The 19,402-nt window shown below is 39.7% G+C and overlaps 1 protein-coding gene across 3 annotated transcripts in view; it reads right to left on the bottom strand.

Moving 5' to 3' along the window:
- SRBD1 (S1 RNA binding domain 1) overlaps nucleotides 1-18,757 on the bottom strand; it is a 165,613-nt gene extending 146,856 nt beyond the window's left edge. For 2 of the 3 annotated variants that reach the window (XM_006778638.2, XM_006778639.2), the window contains exons 1-6: nucleotides 18,674-18,757; nucleotides 15,291-15,370; nucleotides 11,220-11,397; nucleotides 9,724-10,110; nucleotides 4,046-4,212; nucleotides 713-830 (exon numbers count right to left, since the gene is read on the bottom strand). In XM_006778638.2, coding sequence (XP_006778701.1) covers nucleotides 713-830; nucleotides 4,046-4,212; nucleotides 9,724-10,110; nucleotides 11,220-11,397; nucleotides 15,291-15,370 — 930 coding nt within the window. In that variant the 5' untranslated portion in view covers nucleotides 18,674-18,757. Of the gene's footprint in view, nucleotides 1-712; nucleotides 831-4,045; nucleotides 4,213-9,723; nucleotides 10,111-11,219; nucleotides 11,398-15,290; nucleotides 15,371-18,213; nucleotides 18,314-18,673 lie in introns of all 3 variants that reach the window. The other variant, XM_015557949.1, reaches the window with a different exon arrangement.
- Between the last annotated feature and the right edge of the window lie 645 nt (nucleotides 18,758-19,402).

Here is a 19,402-nt window from a genome sequence, read left to right as displayed (position 1 = left end):
CGCCGCCCGCTCCGCGCACTCCGCACCTCAGAATTTGCCTTCAGCACTGAGCCTCCTCTGAGTGTCCGTATGCGTTACTCTTTCTTCCTAGTTGTAGGACTTCCACTCAGCCAGTGTTCCTGTGGTTCTGGGTGATGTCCGTTCTGTCTTTTAGTTTCACTTTTGAAATGGTTGTTCAAGGCAGCAAACTCTGGCGTTAACCTATGCCGCCATCTTGGTTCTCCTCTCCTTCTAAAACTCTTTTTCCTAGTCTTCCACAGGATCATCATCTGATTCTCTTCATACTTCACTACTCTTCCCACGTCTCCTTCTTAAGCTCTCCCTCCCACCACCCATGCTTCAGTGGTCCACCCTGACCTGCCTTCCTCACCAACGCCCTTGAGTGAAATCTTCTATTCTCATGGTTTCAAATACCAAATACATGCTGAAGACACTCACAATTAGGCCTTCATCTCAGGATGCTCCCTTAAGTTTCACACTACTATAACCTAATCTCCTTTTCCTTATTTGATTGGGAATTCTTTAAAGATAAGCATTATGTATTATCTTTGTAAACCTAAGTGCCTAGCACAAATATGCATCTGATAGTTATTTAACAAAGAATAAATCTTTTGTTGAATTAAGTAATGATGACTGATGATTTTAGCTTCTTATATAGACCTAAAACATAATATAATCAGGTTTATATTAAAAGGTAAAAAGGGATCCTTACCACGTGTTCTAGTTCTTCAAAAGTTTTACAGTTTAACAAAGCTCTTAACAAGCATTCGGACATCTTTCCCTCCTTCTTAATTTTCTGGATTGTACCACGAACCTTCTTAGCAACAGCCCTGAAAATAAAAACTTTTGTAATATACAAGACATGTATGTTAAAATTTTCTCTTTGAAGCTATCTCCAACTTACAGAAGTGTTGCAGGTAAAGTAAAAAGTACTTTTCCGCCCTCTGAACCATCTATAATAATAAAAGCATAATATGCTAATTAGACCGGACAACCTTCTGGATGAAGTTGGGGCTATGAGAGAAACCTAGGTCCCAGGTGCCCGAGGGAAGCTAGTACCAGCAGTGGGGGGAAGGAAGGCCTACTCTTGCATGAATTTCGTGCATTGAGCCTCTAGTTTGAGAATAAGTTGCCATCACATTCAAGTATTTTATGTGCATTTTATAGAAACAAGAATCTCCTTCTCCTTCCATCAAAATCCAGTAATTACTATTGATGTTACTATCATCTAATCCTCAGATTTCAGACTTCATTTAAGTTTCACCAACTGTTCCAATAATGTCCTTCAGAGTGAATTCAGTTAGAAGCATGGATTGCATGGGACTGCCATGTATCTATAGTGTCCTTCAAGCTGAAACAGTATTTCAGTCTCTCCTCCGCTTCAAAGCCTTGATTTAGAAGGCTTGATTCAGGCCAGTTATTTTGTATAATGTCCCAAAGTCTAGGTTTCTCTAATGTTTACTCACAATTTTATTCAGATGGTGTTTCTTTAGCAAAAATGTGTTTCTCTCACTGCATCTGATGTGACAGATAGGTGGCACAATGACTTTCATTTGTCCTATACTAATTAACTTTGATTATCTGATTAAGGTAGCATCTGTGCGCTTCTCAATAATATAAGTATTCTTTTTTAAAAATATATATATCTTTATTGATTTCAGAGAGAAAGGGAGAGGGAGAGAGAGATAGAAACATCAATGATGAGAGAGGATCATTGATTGGCTGCCTCCTGCACGTCCCCCACTGGGGATCAAGCCCACAACCCAGGCATGTGCCCTTGTCCCAAATCGATCCTGGGACCCTTCAGTCCGCAGGCTGACGCTCTATCCTCCAAGCCAAATCAGCCAGGGCAATACAAGTATTCTTCATTCCCTTTGTAATGAAATATTTTGTGGTTAGGTACTTTTGATTACCCATTCATCAATAAACTTTCAATTTATTCACTGATTTATTTATTGCATATGAATTCATAATTTCTTATTTTTTTAGTGGTTATAAGCCATTGCTATCATTTATCTTAATGCTCAAATTGTTCTATAGTTGGCCAAAAGAACCCTTGAAGCTAGAATCTGTGTCCTTTTGACATATTTTCATCATTCTTTGAGTACTTCCTTATTCTCTGGCAAAAGATATTCCAGGCTCATCTTTTACTTTCCCTGCCCCAGCCCTGGAATCAGGAGAATGGTGGGACTTAGACACCAATTATGGGTGCCAGGTGTACTCACTGCTATTGAGTATCATTGCTCAGGACGAGTACACCTGACATTCATAATTGATTTCTAAATACCATTTTCCACTACAAATAACCGGAATTTCATAGAGAAGCTGATTCCAGAAATCAATGTACAGGGATCAATGCACAGGTGGGGGGCAAGGGCAAAGCACAGTTATTCTGCCACTTTATAATAATTTTTCACTGTGAATATGCAATCCTACTGTTATTTTTAATGCCTCTCATCCTATTTCATTATTTGTTTCTATTTACACGATCTGCCTAATAATGCTATTGCTAAAATGATGGGCAAAAGGCAGGGAGATAATACAAATTAATAAAAATGATAAAAAAATAAAATTAAATCTAATTGGGGGCACGGACCAAAGGCAGGAGATTTCAAATTAAAGATGAAGCATAGCCCTAGCCGGCTTGGCTCAGTGGATAGAGCATTGGCCTGCGGACTAAAGGGTCCCAGGTTCGATTCTGGCCAAGGGCACATGCCTGGGTAGCGGGCTCCATCCCCAGTGTGGGGTGTGCAGGAGGAAGCCAATCAATGATTCTCTCTCATCACTGATGTTTCTCTCTCTCTCCTTCTCCCTTCCTCTCTGAAATCAATAAAGAAATATATTTTTTTTTAAAAAATGAAGCATATGCGGTCCTTAGATTACATCCTATTTGCCTTTTACAGTCCTCGTAGCCAAGGGGCTGGAGCCTACCAGAGTCATTTTAACAAAAGACCAGTGTCCTCTTGGCCATCATATAAGGAAAAGAGGCATATTTAGAGAAAATACAGAAAGCTTTTCTTTACTCATATTCTTTCATTGATTTTTTAATAGTGACTCCCTCAGTTGCCTAAATGATTTTGCCTCTCGAGTAATTAGGATCAAGGTTATTAATGAGCTTTATTCAATAACATACAATAACTGTCCATATATTAGCATTTTAATTCTCCTGGCATTAAAAACTTCAACAAAAGGGGTGGAAAAGTTAGTGAGTTGCAAGTTCCCCCAAAATCACAGGAAGTTTATTGGACTTGTTGTAAAAATAACCCTTAATACTTTTAGGATGGCTTAATGGTAGTATACCAAATTTTAATCAAATTCTTTTTATAGACCTGAAGAACATATGCTAACAACATGGCACCTGGAATGTAGGAGACATGTAATAAATGCATGAATGACAAAGAGTGTTTTCATAAACTTTACTGAATAATACAAAGTCTTACAGTCTTTATAGTTTCTACATGTATATTCCTGAGTTATAACAATAAGTCCATAGGCATAATATTTTTAAAGGGTATTTTCCATTCTATAACTGTACAAAACTTACAATCCTGATATAAAATCACCATCCCCTCTAAAATAATAGAAAAAGAAAATATACATATTTCCTACCAAACTCTATACTGCCAAAGAACTTCCCACTTAGGGTCTTTATAGTAATAAGAGGGCAGTTTTATGCAAGCTGTTGAAGATTTAGACAAAATTTTATTTTTCTGAGTTTCCTGCTGGCAGCCATTATACATAATCATTTCTATGAAAGATGACAGTCAAACTCTTAGGCACACATTTTCAACTGAAAACCAACTTTTTGACACATGCCCAAGCTATGCGTAAACACACCAGCAGGACTCTGTACAACCCTAAGTAAGTAAACTAAAACTGACTTACTCTGTCAGAATAGAACTATGACCAGATAATAATAATGATGCAAAACAAAACACTGAAACTGTTGAAATACATTGTCATTCACTTCCTCGCTATTTCTCCTCATTGGCTCACATGCTCTCTTTCCCCTCACACTAGGCTCATCTCTTACCAGGTTTCTTACCGTAACTCCTCTAGTGTTTGTTGAACTTCTCTCAAGTAATCAGCATCAAGGTTATTAATGAGCTCTTTTCGATAACGTACAATGAAGGGAATTGTATTATCATCATTAAAGAGACGAATGATGTTGCCACAAACCCAAGGTTCAATATTAGTTCTCTCAGATAAAACCTGCAAATTAAGTACACTTAGTGATTTAGAATCCTGAAAATTAAACATGTATATATAATATGTAATTTAAAATACAGCATCAAATAATGTTCTCCAATCAGAAATTACTTCATGTGGTTTAAAAAATTTTTTCATTAAAAAAATATGTCTATAGATATATAAATTGACAATCATAAAATAGTCATTTCACTAATTTAATAAAATGCAATTGAAACCACTCTGCATCATTTATATTCTACAGGGCTCAATGAGATATGCACTTTTTTTCCTCTCAGATTGGTCACAAGGATCAAGGAGTTCGTAATTCGCAGTATTGGAATAAGTGACAAGAAAAGGTACTTTGAGTTATTGCTAGTGAGAAAGTACAATTTGACAACATCTATCAATATTCACAATACATGAATGCTTTTATGCAATAATCCCACTCCTAGGAATTTATCCTGACAAAACCTAATTTTGCAATGGGGAACTGGTAAATAAATCATGATATGCCCACAGAGTAGGATACCATACCACTGCTCCTATATGGACTAATTTGGAATGATTAACAAGAAGTGGAAACATGGCTTACTATCAGGAAAGATAACTGGTTGGATGAGAGTTAGGACAGAAATATCTATATCTTGAATTTTGTATCATTCACATATAGCACTCCGAATTCAAAGTAATTAAGTCTTAAAAATACACTCAAGTCTACATGTACAAGTTTCAGCACAATGTACATGTAAGCAGAAGAGTTTAGAGAAGTCAGCCTAGAGAAGAAAAAGAATGATATACAATTTCAGTAACTTCTCAAAACCTAGGCAGCTTTGTTCAAAGTAAAATATAAAAGGCCTTAAGTTTTATTAGTATTTCAATCTTGATGCACAAGATCTTCCAAAAACTAAAAGAACAGAAAAATTATTAAAGAAGTATCATAATCAACTAATAAAATCACGTAATATGTAAAATAGACTGAATTTCAAAACTGGAGATGAAATAAATGACTAAACTTCAGAGACTATTAAGACCAGCCGTGGGCAAACTACAGCCCGCGGGCCCGTTTGAAATGAATAAAACTATTGAAAAAAAAGACCGTACCCTTTTATGTAATGATGTTTACTTTGAATTTATATTAGTTCACACAAACACTCCATCCATGCTTTTGTTCCGGCCTTCCGGTCCAGTTTAAGAACCCATTGAGTCAAAAAGTTTGCCCACCCCTGATTAAGACTAATTGTATCTTGAGCCAGCCATCAAGCTCAAGATCTGGGCTAGAATTCTGGACTGAGATATTTTTCCTCTGGAGAAAAATGATTTGTACATGTAGAACCTTGAAGCTGAGGATGACAGTGCAAAGAGAATCATGAAGAGAGTATTTCAGTGTACTTTCGTGTTACACAGGTCAATAAATAAAACTGACCTGTTATACAGGTTAATAAATCTCCTTTATTGCTTCAGCTAGTTCAATTGGGGTTTTCTCTTATTGCAACTAAAAGAACTCCAATCAATGTCCTCACTGTCACAGTGTGTTCTCTATCACAGCCATCTCATCTGTCACCAAAGAAGCAAACTAAACTCTGAAATGTCTGCTCCTTCCCCTGGAACTCCTTTCTGCAAGTATATTTTACCTGAGCCACAGACCAGAATTGTATGTTCTTTAGACCTTCCACCCAACGTCTCTGCATTACTAATGACTATATTTCTAGAACAAAGATATAATAATTCCTTTGTTTTTAATTTTTCTTCTTCTGTCCCATCCCCTCCTTATCTATCTACTGGTAAAAGTCCAATCACTACAGCATAGTTTTGAAATTCCTTCTCAAGCTTGGCCACAAACTTCACTGTCCTCAAAAAGTTAGCAATCTAGAGGTGAAATAAAATGTTAATGCAACCCTGGCCAGTGTGGCTCAGTTGCTTGAGCATAGTCCCATGCACCGAAAGATCACCAATTCAATTTCCAGTCAGGGCGCTGAAAGATTGACAATTCAATTTCCAGTGAGGGCACATACACTGGCTGTGCATTCACATGTATTAAGAGTGTGTATGCTGCCTGTCCAATGTGGCTCAGAGGTTGCGCATCAACCTAGGAACCAGGAGGTCACGGTTTGATTCCCGTCAGAGCACATGTCTGGGTTGTGGCTCGATTTCCAGTAGGGGTCGTGCAGGAGGCAGCCGATCAATGATGCTCTCTCATCACTGATGTTTCTATCTCTCCCTCTCCCTTCCTCTCTGAAATCAATTTTTTAAAAAAATTTTTTTAAAGAATGTATATGCTGCCACTTATGGCAAATTTGCTCCTTGAAATTAAGAATAATAAAACTACTGCCGAAACCGGTTTGGCTCGGTGGATAGAGCGTCGGCCTGCGGACTGAAGGGTCCCAGGTTCGATTCCGGTCAAGGGCATGTGCCTGGGTTGCGGGCATATCCCCAGTGGGAGATGTGCAGGAGGCAGCTGATCGATGTTTCTCTCTCATCGATGTTTCTAACTCTATCCTTCTCCCTTCCTCTCTGTAAAAAATCAATAAAATATATTTTTTTTAAAAAGATTTAAATAGAGAGGCACTTTTCGTGAAGTGTTTTAAACTAACACCTATATGAGGCTTATTATATTCTAAACTAGCACCTATATAGGATTTATTATATTCTAAACACTTTTACATATTCAATATGAACTCATTTAAACTATGAGAGGTACTATCATTATTCCTATTTTACAAATACAAAAACTGAGGCCCAAAGAAGTTAAGTGAATTGCCCAGTCCCCCGAGCTATAGTATCCTTTCAAAAATTTGATTGTGTGCAAAGCAATATGATTTTCTTTTCAGGCAAAAACACAAATTAATCAAATTGCCTTTACTTCTCTTCCTGAATCCTCCTGCAGTGAAATGAGACATGGTGCCTTCATCATTGCCCCGGGAGTGTCTAAAACCTACAACAAAATGGCATCCTCCCAGTGTCCAGAGATTTATTCCTTCAAGTCTATATTCCCATTCCTTCAGTTTAAAAAATAAAGTCTAGGCATCAGTTAATAAACTATAGCATTAATCAGCCTTAGGCAGCATCTACATTTTAAAAGACCTAACATTTAAATTAAATGACTCTCTAATGAGTAGAATTGAGAATTTTCTATTCAACATCATTCCAAAAACCAGCAATTAAATACATTCCTCCTGAAAGCTGTTAATTCCTGCTATTCTTTTTACCCTTACATATTCATTTTTATTGGATCACTTGTCAGACACAGAAAGTTTTCTTAAAGACTGCAAAAGGAAAAACTAATCTATGCTTTTAGAAGTCAGAGTGGTTACAGGAGAGGGCATTGGGGATTAGAAAAGGTTATGAAGGAAGATTCCAGGGTGCTGTTAAGGTTCTGTTTCTTGATCTGCAAGTTGGATATATAATGACACTTCTGAATATTCATAAACTGTATACACTTAACTACAATTTCCTGTATGTATACTTCAAAATAGTTTTTAAAAACTACCAGCTATATATTAGTAACAAAAATTTTGTTTTACTTAATTCATCCTGGAATAAACAGTTTGACCTAATGAGTGATGCTGTGCTTATATGCAGAACTGCAGAGAGAAAGCCAATTCAGCTCACCTCCTTCCTGTCCCACTTCTTTCCCCAATTTTGTCATCCCATAGTCTTCCTCACCCATATAATCACACATCATCAGTTGCAAGAAAGGGGTAAATAGCTAATGAAGAGGTTTTGTTTGTTCTTCCTCCTTAAATTAGAAACTTTGCAAAAATATTACATATGTTACATATGGCTGCTCCACTCCCCTACCACTACACCCCTCAAAATAAAGAAACATATAATATCAATCACCACTTTGGAGCATTTGATTTTCTCAAAAACTGCTTGCAGCTAGTCACCTTTTCAAATTCTTATAATGCTCAGGGTATTCACAACGTATCTGCGTAATAATATAATGTACTTTGACAAAAACTAGTTTCTGATGGCGACCCCCCATTTGCAGCTTGGGGGACAGGCCTGAGAAGGCGCAGGTTCTCTGGCTCAGTGATCTCTAATCCCTGATTAGTACACAGACACTATGTTTGTATGTGAAGTCTATAACTAAGTCAAGTACGGGCAATGCAGTTTTCCCTCCCCAAACAAAACACTGATGTTCCTGAGAAAACAGTGGACTTTTCAGTTGGGAAACAAGCCTTGAAGATGGGGGGATCAGGTGTCATGGTCGTCAGAGTTCATGGGGATTATCACACAAAATGAAGGAAATAAAAATGCCATTTCTCACATGTTCAATCTACAATAATACAAGAGTAACATGCTAATTAGACCCGATGGATGAAGCCAGTGCTGCAAGGGAAGCCAGGAAGGAAGGGCTACTCTTGCATGAATTTTGTGCATCGGGCCTCTAGTTAGTAATAATTAATAATTTCTATACAAGTAATTTCCACTGACCACTCCTAACCAACTATGTACTTTTCAGGATTTCCCAAAGACTTTGGACATATATTTTGCTTCAAAGCATAATACGCAGATTACAGGCATTTAATTGCTCCAGACCTTCCCAACCAACGTGGCATCACTGACTCTACTCAGTCCCCATTTCCCCAACACCTGCCTCTGTTGTCAATCAGGTTTGAAAGCAGGAGTGCAGTGCTATGGTGAAGTTATTTTCTCTCCCACAAAATTGGGGAGTTTCTCCTGTTTATGGGGGAATAAAAAGGCATAGGAAAGAAAATCCACACATACCACAAAAATTGTCTGTAAAAGTTAATTCAAAGTTAGACAAGGATGACTACATCTGGTTAAATTTTTTAAAACCCCAAAATGTAAATCACCTAAAGTTTCCCAGACTGCAATGCACAGCAGGGGAAGGAGTACAAATCAGAATCCCAGGACAGACAACAGGGAAGGAGATCACCCCCAAGGTATCCTGAGGGGCAATGCTATTATTATGTAAAATGTTCTCAGACTAAGTTGGGGCAAACAAAAAGGTTGAGAATCACTGTTTAGGGTCAGTTCTTCTCTTCCATCCCCAAAGCCAGCAAAAGAAACTGAGATAAATCCAACTTCCTCTGATATATTATGGTACCTCAATTCAAACAGAATTTTCCTTTAAGAAACTGCTAGGTCTTGTTCATAGTTTATTACAACATTATACTGTATTAAACAGATGTACTACGGCCAATGACCCAATCATTTGCATGGCTTTACAGAGAAATACAGTCCAAATTCCAAGCAAAAACTTAACAAGGAACCTTTGAGGGCCCCATCTGTTGGCACACTGTCTGTATAGCAGATGTTCACTAGAACACCCTGGCAGAGACACCCCTTGCCTGAGGTCACAGCTCTTAGCTAAAGAGCTGATGACAATAAGCTATGATACAAAGCAGCATACACAGGAAGGGAACCAGTGACCAGAGCCTCCTGAAACCGCTAACAAACAGATAAGAGAAAACTCCCAAGCCTTCCCTTAGCCACTAACACCCTTATACTAGTCAAAAAGAAAGGAATCACCTGAACTAAAATACGGACAAAGGCTGCACATACCTGTACTATGTCCCAGTTCATTTCCGCCTCCTCTACAACATTGCTGGCATTTGCTGGAATCCGGACAGGCTGGCCCTGAGGACATGATTCGGTCTTTATTTTCTTTAAAGGGGACTGATCAGATGTACAGTCATCCTCATCCTCTTTCTTCTTGCATGCCCCTTCCCACAGGGTGCTTGTGGATGGTGTCTCTGTACTGTTACTCTCACTCTTGAAGTTGCTGGCTTTGTTGGTTTCTTCACCAACTTTCAGCTTTTTGGTCCTTGGAGCTGAAGGTGACTGAGCTGAATTTTTCCGTTTTGTCTTTGCTGTTTTCAGAGTCTGCCCAGTATCCAATTTATTTTTTCTGTCTTCCAAATCAACATCAGCAATAAGCACAGAACTATTCTATCAAATTACAAAGAAAACATACGATAATTAGAAGATAAAAACCAATTACCATGAAGTATTACTCAGGAACAAATTATTCACACAATAACTTGGAAGAATCTCAAGATTATGTGGGGGGGGGGGCAAATCTTAAAAAGTTACACACTATATGATTGTATTTATATAACATTCTTGAACAAATTAGTGGCTGCCAGAAGTCAGAAATTGGGGGCAGGGAGGAGATGAAGGAAAGTAGGGTGGGAAGGAACTGGGTGTGGCTATAAATGAGCAACACTAGGTCCTTGTGGTGATGGAACCTTGTGTGGTGGATACACAAACCTACACATGATAAAACTTAATGTACACATACACGCACACATAAATGAATACAAAGAAAACTGGAGAAATCTAAATAAGTTGAGTGGGTTTTATAATCATCAAATCCTCATTGTAATATTTTCCTATATTTTGCAAGATGTTACCATTGGGGAAAACTCGATGAAGGGCACATACTATCTCTCTGTATATTTTTTATAACTGTATGTGAAATTATCTAGAAATAAAAAGGTTAATTTAGGAAAATGACTAAAGGATAGGTTTACACAGCCAGAAAAACCAAGAAAAACTCGCAATCAAAGCAGTGGTGCTCAACCTTCCTAATGCCACGACCCTTTAATACAGTTCCTCATGTTGTGGTGACCCCCAACCATAAAATTATTTCCGTTGCTACTTCACAATTGTAATTTTGCTACTGTTATGAATCGCAATGTAAATATCTGATATGCAGGATGTATTTTCAGGGGTCGCGACCTACAGGTTGAGAACTACTGATAGAAAAGAGTAACACACAGTGACAAAAGGCAACAGGCTACACCTGCCACCAGTTTACGCAGATGGATACAGGACAGAAGAAAGTGTGACAGAAAGTGTGTCAGGGAGTTTGCAAAGCAGTCCACACATGTCCAGAGGCCACTTGATGCACAGCCCCCACCACATACGTGCCCAAGTGATAGCTCAGGTGTGAAGGAATGAGACCTGGCACTCATTTGGCACTAAATGCAGGAGACAGTAACATCACCAGTTAGGAAAGCAGTCAGCGGCCCTGTGGGTCCAGCTAACAGACCTACCAGCTCCTTAACAACCACGCCTTCAGAGCCATCGCTGATCTTTAGGGTATTCTTCTTCCCCCGGGGCACCCTCTTGGGTTTGGACTCCTTGCAAACAGGCTGCTTAGCGTTTCTGGGGACTTTCTTTTGGGGTTCCCAGGCACTATCTTCCTTGTCATCTTCTTCAGAGGCAGATGATCTAGGAGTAAATTGACAGAAAAATTGCAGGAAAAATGAAGCCAAATGTCAAAGTAAAAAAAAAAAAAACCCACAAAAAGACAAACATACTTCTTGAAAAAAGATTAAGGTATGTGGTGTTTAATATAAAATGGAGTGATATGAGCACAAGCTATGAACAGGTATTACTGAAAACTGAAAAGTTAATCAGAGACCATTGTAAAAATAGCCCCCGATATGCTGTAAATCACAGGTTTCTCCATTCACCTCTCACCTAACAGACAAGTATACACACACATACACTCAAGACATAGGAAGTCATTTATTACAGTCAGCAATGTACTGGAGCATGTCACACCATGGTCACTGTGAGATTTTCCATCTTAACAGTGAAAAGCACTTAAATAACTGCCTACATACTAACCGTATTCATTTAAATTGTATTAGGTTATTCAAACCAATGTAAGGAGTGGGAAATGGCTCTAGGAAGCACACTCAATTACATAAAAAGCCACTACCAAGACCTTCCAACTGTTTTGTTTTTGTTGTGTTTTTATTTTTGTTTTTCTCCCAGACCTTCCAGAGTGGGAAGGAATAAGATGCATCTTTTGTTTTCGTTTTTTTAAAATTGATTTCAGAGAGGAAAGGAGAGGGCAAGAGAGAGAAAAAAAACATCAATGGTGAGAGACTCACTGATTGGCTGCCTCCTGCACGCCCCACACTGTGGATCGAAACCACAACCGGGGTATGTGCCCTGACCAGAAATCGAACCCTAACCTCCTGGTTCATAGGTTCATGCTCAACCATTGAGCCATGCCAGCAGGGCTCCAACTGTTTTTACTTAACCCTTTTTTTCCTTTCACAGAACGGATTTGTTTCCTGATGAAACGGAATCAGGTGCAGCTACAGTACATTTCTAACTCAAGAATCAAACTCATAGCAACAGCAGAGCAAAAGCAGCATGTGAACTTTGGGAAAGGAGAATCATGCTCCATCAATCCAGTTAATTTTATTTCTTCCCACAATGTAAAAGGTCAATATTGGCAGGAAGGATAACTACTTCCTTCACTGATTAGTGAATAGAGATGTTTGGCTTTTTTAATGTTTAAATTCTGCCTAGAGGCAAAACTTGATTGGATGACTGCTTAGCTAAATTATGCCCTAGGAGAGCATAGTTACTATAGGTCAGTGGTTCTCAACCTTGGCTGCACATTAGAATCACCTGGGAATCTTTTTAAAATCCTGATTTCTGGACCTATTCCTCCGGAAATTCTGTTTCTTTATTATGGGTTAATAACAACATTAGTAACAAAGAAACAGAATTTCTGGGGGATGAGGCCCAGAAATCAGGATTTTAAAAAGATTCCCAGGTGATTCTAATGTGCAGCCAAGGTTGAGAACCACTATGATAGGTGAAGCTACTGATGGGCTCTAAGTGAGTTATCTTCAGAGGCAGACACTAACTAAAGCCTAAGAGCAGTCAAAAATAAATAAATAACACCGAAAAGCATTAAAGTAACATAGCACAATAGCAGGTGAATTAAAAGAATGAGATTTAGAAAACCAAGATCAGAAAACCAGGGTTCTGCTCTTCATGCCATTACCAAACTGAGCTGAATGACTTCATTTCACCTCAATCTCATCATCCCCCAATCAGGAATTATTAACTTTATTTCACAGAGGGATAATGCAAAGATTACATGACAGGCACAAAGTGCTTTCAGTTATTAGGAAGAAAAACTTAGTACAGGTATTATTTTATTATACATGAGGCAGTTCTAAGACAGCTAGTCAACACTCATTCCTAATCACACTTGACCTCTCAGCAGCACGGGGCACTCACTCCTTGGAGCACATCTTTCACACCTAAGGGACACTGCTCCTCTGGTTTCCTCCTGCCTCCCTGGCAGCTTCTCCTTAGACCAGCGGTTCTCAACTTGTGGGTCGCGACCCCTTTGGCGGTGGAACAACCCTTTCACACTGGTTGCCTAAGACCATCCTGCATATCAGATATTTACATTACAATTCATAACAGTAGCAACATTAGTTATGAAGTAGCAACGAAAATAATTTTATGGTTGGGTCACAACATGAGGAACTGTATTTAAAGGGCCAGAAGGTTGAGAACCACTGCCTTAGACCCTTTGCTTACTTGCCCTCCTCTCCACAACCTTTCAATGTTGGGAACCTCTCAGACTTAGTCCTCAGCCCTCTGCTTTCTACACTCTTTTTACTAGGTGACCGTATCTCACCCTATAGCTGAATATAGAAGACTCTCAATTTTATGTCTCCAAACTGACCTGAACTCAAGAGGATGCCCACTTTCACTCAATGTCTAGCAATCATCTCAAACTTACTAAGCCCCAAACAGATCTCCTGATATCACCACCCTCACACCTGATCCTCCTCCAGTCTTCCTCAATTCTTGTCTACTCTATCTTTAAAATATATTCCAAATCAAACCACTTCTCACCCATTTTAATCTCATTTCCAGTCCCTCTCTGCCTTGGTGACTCTGGTCTGGCCACTGGTCTTGCTGTTCCCTGAACACTCCAAGCTCATTCCTGCCTCAGGTTGTCACACTTGCTGTCCCACAACTTGGAAGATCCATCTATTCCTTGTCTATTGCAAACTACACTCCCAAATCTCATTTAGATCTCTTGTCCCAACTACTGTAACCAAAATGTCTCCCACTCCAACCACTCACCATGCTCTTACCTCTTGCCCTCTTTTATGTTTCCTTACAGTATTATTACTGTCTAACATTAATAGGTCGTTTATTCAACAAATCTCTTCAGGGCACCTACTATGGTGCTCTAAAGCAGAAGTTCTCAACTGGGGACAATTCTGTCCTTGCAGGAGGGACAAAGAGAATGGGAGGATGCTATTGGCATCTAGTAGATAAGATACCCCAGATGCTGCTCCATTTCCTATAATGAAAAGGACAGTCTCCCACAGCAAAGAATTATCTAATCAATAGTGTAGAGGTTGAGAAACCTTGCTCTAAAGCAGCCGTGGGCAAACTATGGCCCGCGGGCCGCCCATTTGAAATGAATAAAACTAAAAAAAAAGACCGTACCCTTTTATGTAATGATGTTTACTTTGAATTTATATTAGTTCACACAAACACTCCATCCATGCTTTTGTTCCAGCCCTCCGGTCCAGTTTAAGAACCCATTGTGGCCCTCGAGTCAAAAAGTTTGCCCACCCCTGCTCTAAAGCAATACAGGGTGGAGCAAAAGTAGATTTACACTTGTGAGTATGTGAAACACAGAGTTTATTCTTGTATTATTATTTATTAATTATTGTATTATTTTCCATATGAGCAACTGTAAACTTACTTTTGCCCCACCTGTATTTAAAAATTCCTTGCTTTCATGCAGCTTATATTATAGTGTAGATATTATGTTAAATCTTTAGTGTGTTGCCCGATGAGGCAGGAATGAACCTATGAACCAGGAGGTTACGGTCTGATTCTGATTCAGGGCACATGGCCAGGTTGTGAGCTCGTTGCCCAGTGTGGGGTGTGCAGGAGGCAACCAATCAAAGATTCTCTCTCGTGAGCATTGGTGGTTCAGTGGTAGAATTCTCGCCTGCCAAAGATTCTCTCTCATCATTGATGTTTTTATTCCTTCCTCCCTCTTCCTTCCTCTCTGAAATCAATAAAAATATATGTATTTTTAAATGTTTAGTTCGTTATTTTCTTTCTCCTTATTCAACAGGACCAATACCGAAACAGAACCTGGGACAAAGCATGAATTTAATAAATATCTGTTGCATGAACGATTGAAAAAAGGCACAGCCTTCTTCAATCCAGATGACTTAGAAGCTAGTGAAAGAATGCAGTGATTCCCTAAAACATACACCATTCTCCCACCCCCTCCCACTCCCATAGAAAGGAAACAACATGCTTACAACTCAGAGAAGGAAGAAAACTCATCTATGGGTACTGCAGTCTGGACCTTCACTTTTGCTTTTCTTGGCAATGATGACATCTGGAAGAAACAGAACGTGAAATCAGCATGATTTGAATCACCTGAATGACTGATGACTTATTTTGTCTGCAAAATGTGTCATGCAAAACTAACACTCCAATAGCTCTGCTGTTAGAAAATGCTGTGGGGGGTGGGGGGAGAATAGGGGTCATTTAAAGCCCAAACACAGGTTTCCCCTCTTATGTGGCTGTGGCTGCAAATTATAAGAGCAGCTAACACCTTTCCAATGGTTTCAAAAGCCTGATGATTGTGAGCCATCTTTGGTAAAATATTAGCTCCTATAGGGTGACAATTCATACTTTTTTAGAGTTATATGCTTGAGTATACTACAAGTGTTTTTTAAAAATATATATTTTATTGATTTTTTAACAGAGAGGAAGGGAGAGGGATAGAGTTAGAAACATCGATGAGAGAGAAACATCAATCAGCTGCCTCCTGCACACCCCCCACTGGGCATGTGCCCGAAAACGAGGTACATGCCCTTGATCGGAATCGAACCTGGGACCCTGCAGTCCGCAGGCCGATGCTCTATCCACTGAGCCAAACCAGTTAGGGCTACAAGTGTTTTTGAGGGTATATCAGACAGCAAACTATAAAATATATAGTTCTTTATTAAACTACATCTAAATTATAAACTGTAAGAACTATTTTCCCTCTTCTATGTCTTCTTACAGTATAAAGAAGTTTATATGCAAAGTTGGCAATGTTGATTGACTGAGTAGGTAGCCATGTTATTCCTAAAACAAGATAGTCCATTCCCTTATAATAAAAGTTTCAATATTTAAATAACAATTACTAAAGCCATTGAAAAATATTTATCAAATTCAAAGGCCCAACTCTAAAAAATTAAGACAGAGAGTCAGAAACATCATATGATACAGGAAATAAGCAGATTTATTTTAGCTGGTAAATTATCTAGGGTTAAACTGAAGTTTAAATACCAATGTCCTTAGGAACTGTTTATCTTCCTCCATTCTCTAATATTCCCTTACTGTGTGTCATAGGATTTGTTAGATTAACCAAAATTTAATCTATTTCCATGTGGGTTTTTTTAAATATATTTTTAATATCAGAGAGGAAGGGAAAGGGATAGATAAAAACATCCATGATGACAATCATTGATCAGCCGCCTTCTGCACACCCTACACTGGGGATCCAGCCCACAACCCAGGTATGTGCCCTGACCTAGAATCAAACTGCACCGAGACCTCCTGATTCATAGGTCGTCACTCAACCACTGAGCAACACTGGCCGGACTATTTCCATGGTTTTAAATACCTATATCGCCTACTTAACCCGCTCCTACCCCATCTCAATAAATTGCGCCACCATACACCTTAGATGATTTTTTGCTAAGCCAGAACTTTCAAAAAATGTTACAGCTTCACTGAGCTATAATTGACATGCAATAAACTGTATATGACTTAAATGTACAATTTGATGTTTTGACATGTATACACATCTCCACAACCAAGATAATGAAAATATCCATTATCCCCCAAAGTTTCACTTGCTAAGTGACAGCCTTGCAAATCCTTTTTTCTTTCATCTCCCACATCCAGTCTATTAGTAAGTCACAAATTTTTCCTCCAAAATATATCTTAAATCTCTATAATCTTCAGTGAGTCTTTAGTCCCCAATGTCTCTCACCTGGACTACTGTACTGGCCTCTTAACCGGCCACTCTGCTTCCACTCTTGCCCCTACAACCCATTCTCCACATACCAGTCCAGAAGGTCATTTAGAAAATGCTTAAAAACCATTTGATGATTTCCCACCTCCCAGGTAGAATCAAATCATATTTTTTTACTATTGCCTTCTAAAGTGCCCGCAGGACTGGCCCCCGCCTACCTTTCTAACTATAGGTACCACTTGCTGTATCTCCACAACCATAGTCACAACATTCAGTTCCTGTGACAAGCATGATTCTTTCCCACCTCAAGTTCACCCTGGGTGGAGTACCATTCCTCCTGCTCACCAATAGGCTGGCTCCTTCTCATCTCTTCGAGCTTAGTATTTTAGGCCTAAAATGGGTGTCCTGGAAATAATATTATAGGACCCTTTATACAGTACCATATAATATAACCTATAACTATCCTTACTTATTATCTGCATTCCCCAGGCTTACTTCATGACAGTAAACACCATGAAGGAAAAAAACCACGTTAACCTTATTCATTTCTGCATCACACAGAGCCTGGCATTTAATAGCTGCTCTCTATACTTGTTCAATGAACATAAGGATATATTTTTAAATGGCCTCTATAGAGAAATACTGTATGCATTTGTTTTCCCCATCACTATTAGGCAAAAATCACACATGCCACTCATTGTTTTCTTGAAGAAGTGACGGTATGGAAGACCATTCTTATTCTTAGTGGCTTGAGATGTTCCAGTCTACCAAGCTGTCTTATTTCTCTGGGCACATGAGCACATTCAAGTCAATAACTTGGGAGGTTTCTGTGATGTTACTAAGGCGAAAAGCGCTCAACTAGGGCAAGTGAAGATCGGGAGGAGGGCACGGAGGAACCTGCATACACACGAATATTAAAATAGGAAAAACCACCACTTAAAAATGTAAGTAGAGCAGAGGGGAACAGCTAGAGAAGTTTCCCCTGGGGGTACCATCCTAAGTGCTCCGAATGTCAGCAGATACCCAACTGAGCAACACAAACAAATACTAGACCTGAAAGGGCCTCAGAAATCAGAGGCTCGCGATCTTTATGAATGAGATCCAGCGAGGTTAAAGGGTTTATGCTAAGGGAAGAGCTATGTGGCAGAAGGAATAGAACCCAGAGTCCCCAACACCAAGAAAAGGCCTGTTTCCCATTCCACATACATTACATTAATCACATGCTGTCAGGTGGGAGGCTCCAGGAAAGCTGCCTAGTTTCCACTCCTCCCTCAACAGCTGTTCAGCGCCTCCTGGATGCCGGGCACACCGCTGAGAATGAAGTTGATTCTGCCATGACCCGACAGGGAAAAGGATGCTCCCCCATCTCCGAAAATGTGAGGTATAAAAACCACCCAGGTTTGCTCGGGCTTTCCTTTGTCTGTCTCTATGAGCTAAGAGCTGCATTTTTTTTTTTTTTTTTTTTTTTACTAAGACCCTAGGAGGGGTTTTCTGGATGCACGGTTCGTAAATACAGAACTCAAACACTAAAAACTTCTCACTTTTAAATAGAGATGTTACTCCCCCAAATGAGCACTCAGAACTGCTAGCGTGGCCCCCACGACACCGGAGCCCGGACGCCGGGCTCAATCTAGCCCGCAGGCACACCGCCAAGGCGGACGCTCAGCTCACCTTCCCGCACCACGTATCCAAAGGCCCGGGATTCTGGGTGTGTGTGACCGCGTCTTCCGGCTCCCGCCGGAAGTTTTTCAAACTCCGGAAGTCCCGCCTCGCTACTCCTTGACTGACTGCAAAAGGGCTGCGCTCCCGGAGGAGGGTGGAGCCAAACTGGACCGAGGTGAGAGAGCGAAGGGTGGGCGGGCGAAGGGGGCGGGTTGGAGGTGGGGCCTCACGTACAGCAGTTGTGAACCCGTTTTTCTTTCTCTTGAACTGCTTTGCTCTCTTTTCAGTACCTTATTTGAATTTGCAGTAGAAAAATGAAAAGCAATCAAGCTTTTCACGCTCTAAAATCAAGTTTTAAATGGTTTTTAAAAATATATTTTATTGATTTTTTACAGAGAGGAAGGGAGAGAGATAGAGTTAGAAACATGGATGAGAGAGAAACATTGAGCAGCTGCCTCCTGCACATTCCCTACTGGGGATGTGCCCGCAACCCAGGTACATGCCCTTGACCGGAATCGAACCTGGGACCCTTCAGTCCACAAACCGATGCTCTATCCACTGAGCCAGACCGGTTTCGGCTTAAATGTTTTTATTTAACTTGTTTTTTAGCGTATTTCATTATTTCCCAAGATCCAATGTCGAGTTTTGCTTCAGTGTTATGAAAATATCCAAATTTTCTGATTAGGACTTCTGGTAAACCCTCACACAGCCCAGGAGGCTCCCCTCTACCTTAATGGA

Source organism: Myotis davidii, unplaced genomic scaffold (genome assembly GCF_000327345.1).
Source record: "Myotis davidii unplaced genomic scaffold, ASM32734v1 scaffold6, whole genome shotgun sequence".
NCBI lineage: Eukaryota > Metazoa > Chordata > Mammalia > Chiroptera > Vespertilionidae > Myotis > Myotis davidii.
This window is presented reverse-complemented; position numbering and strand designations above follow the sequence as displayed.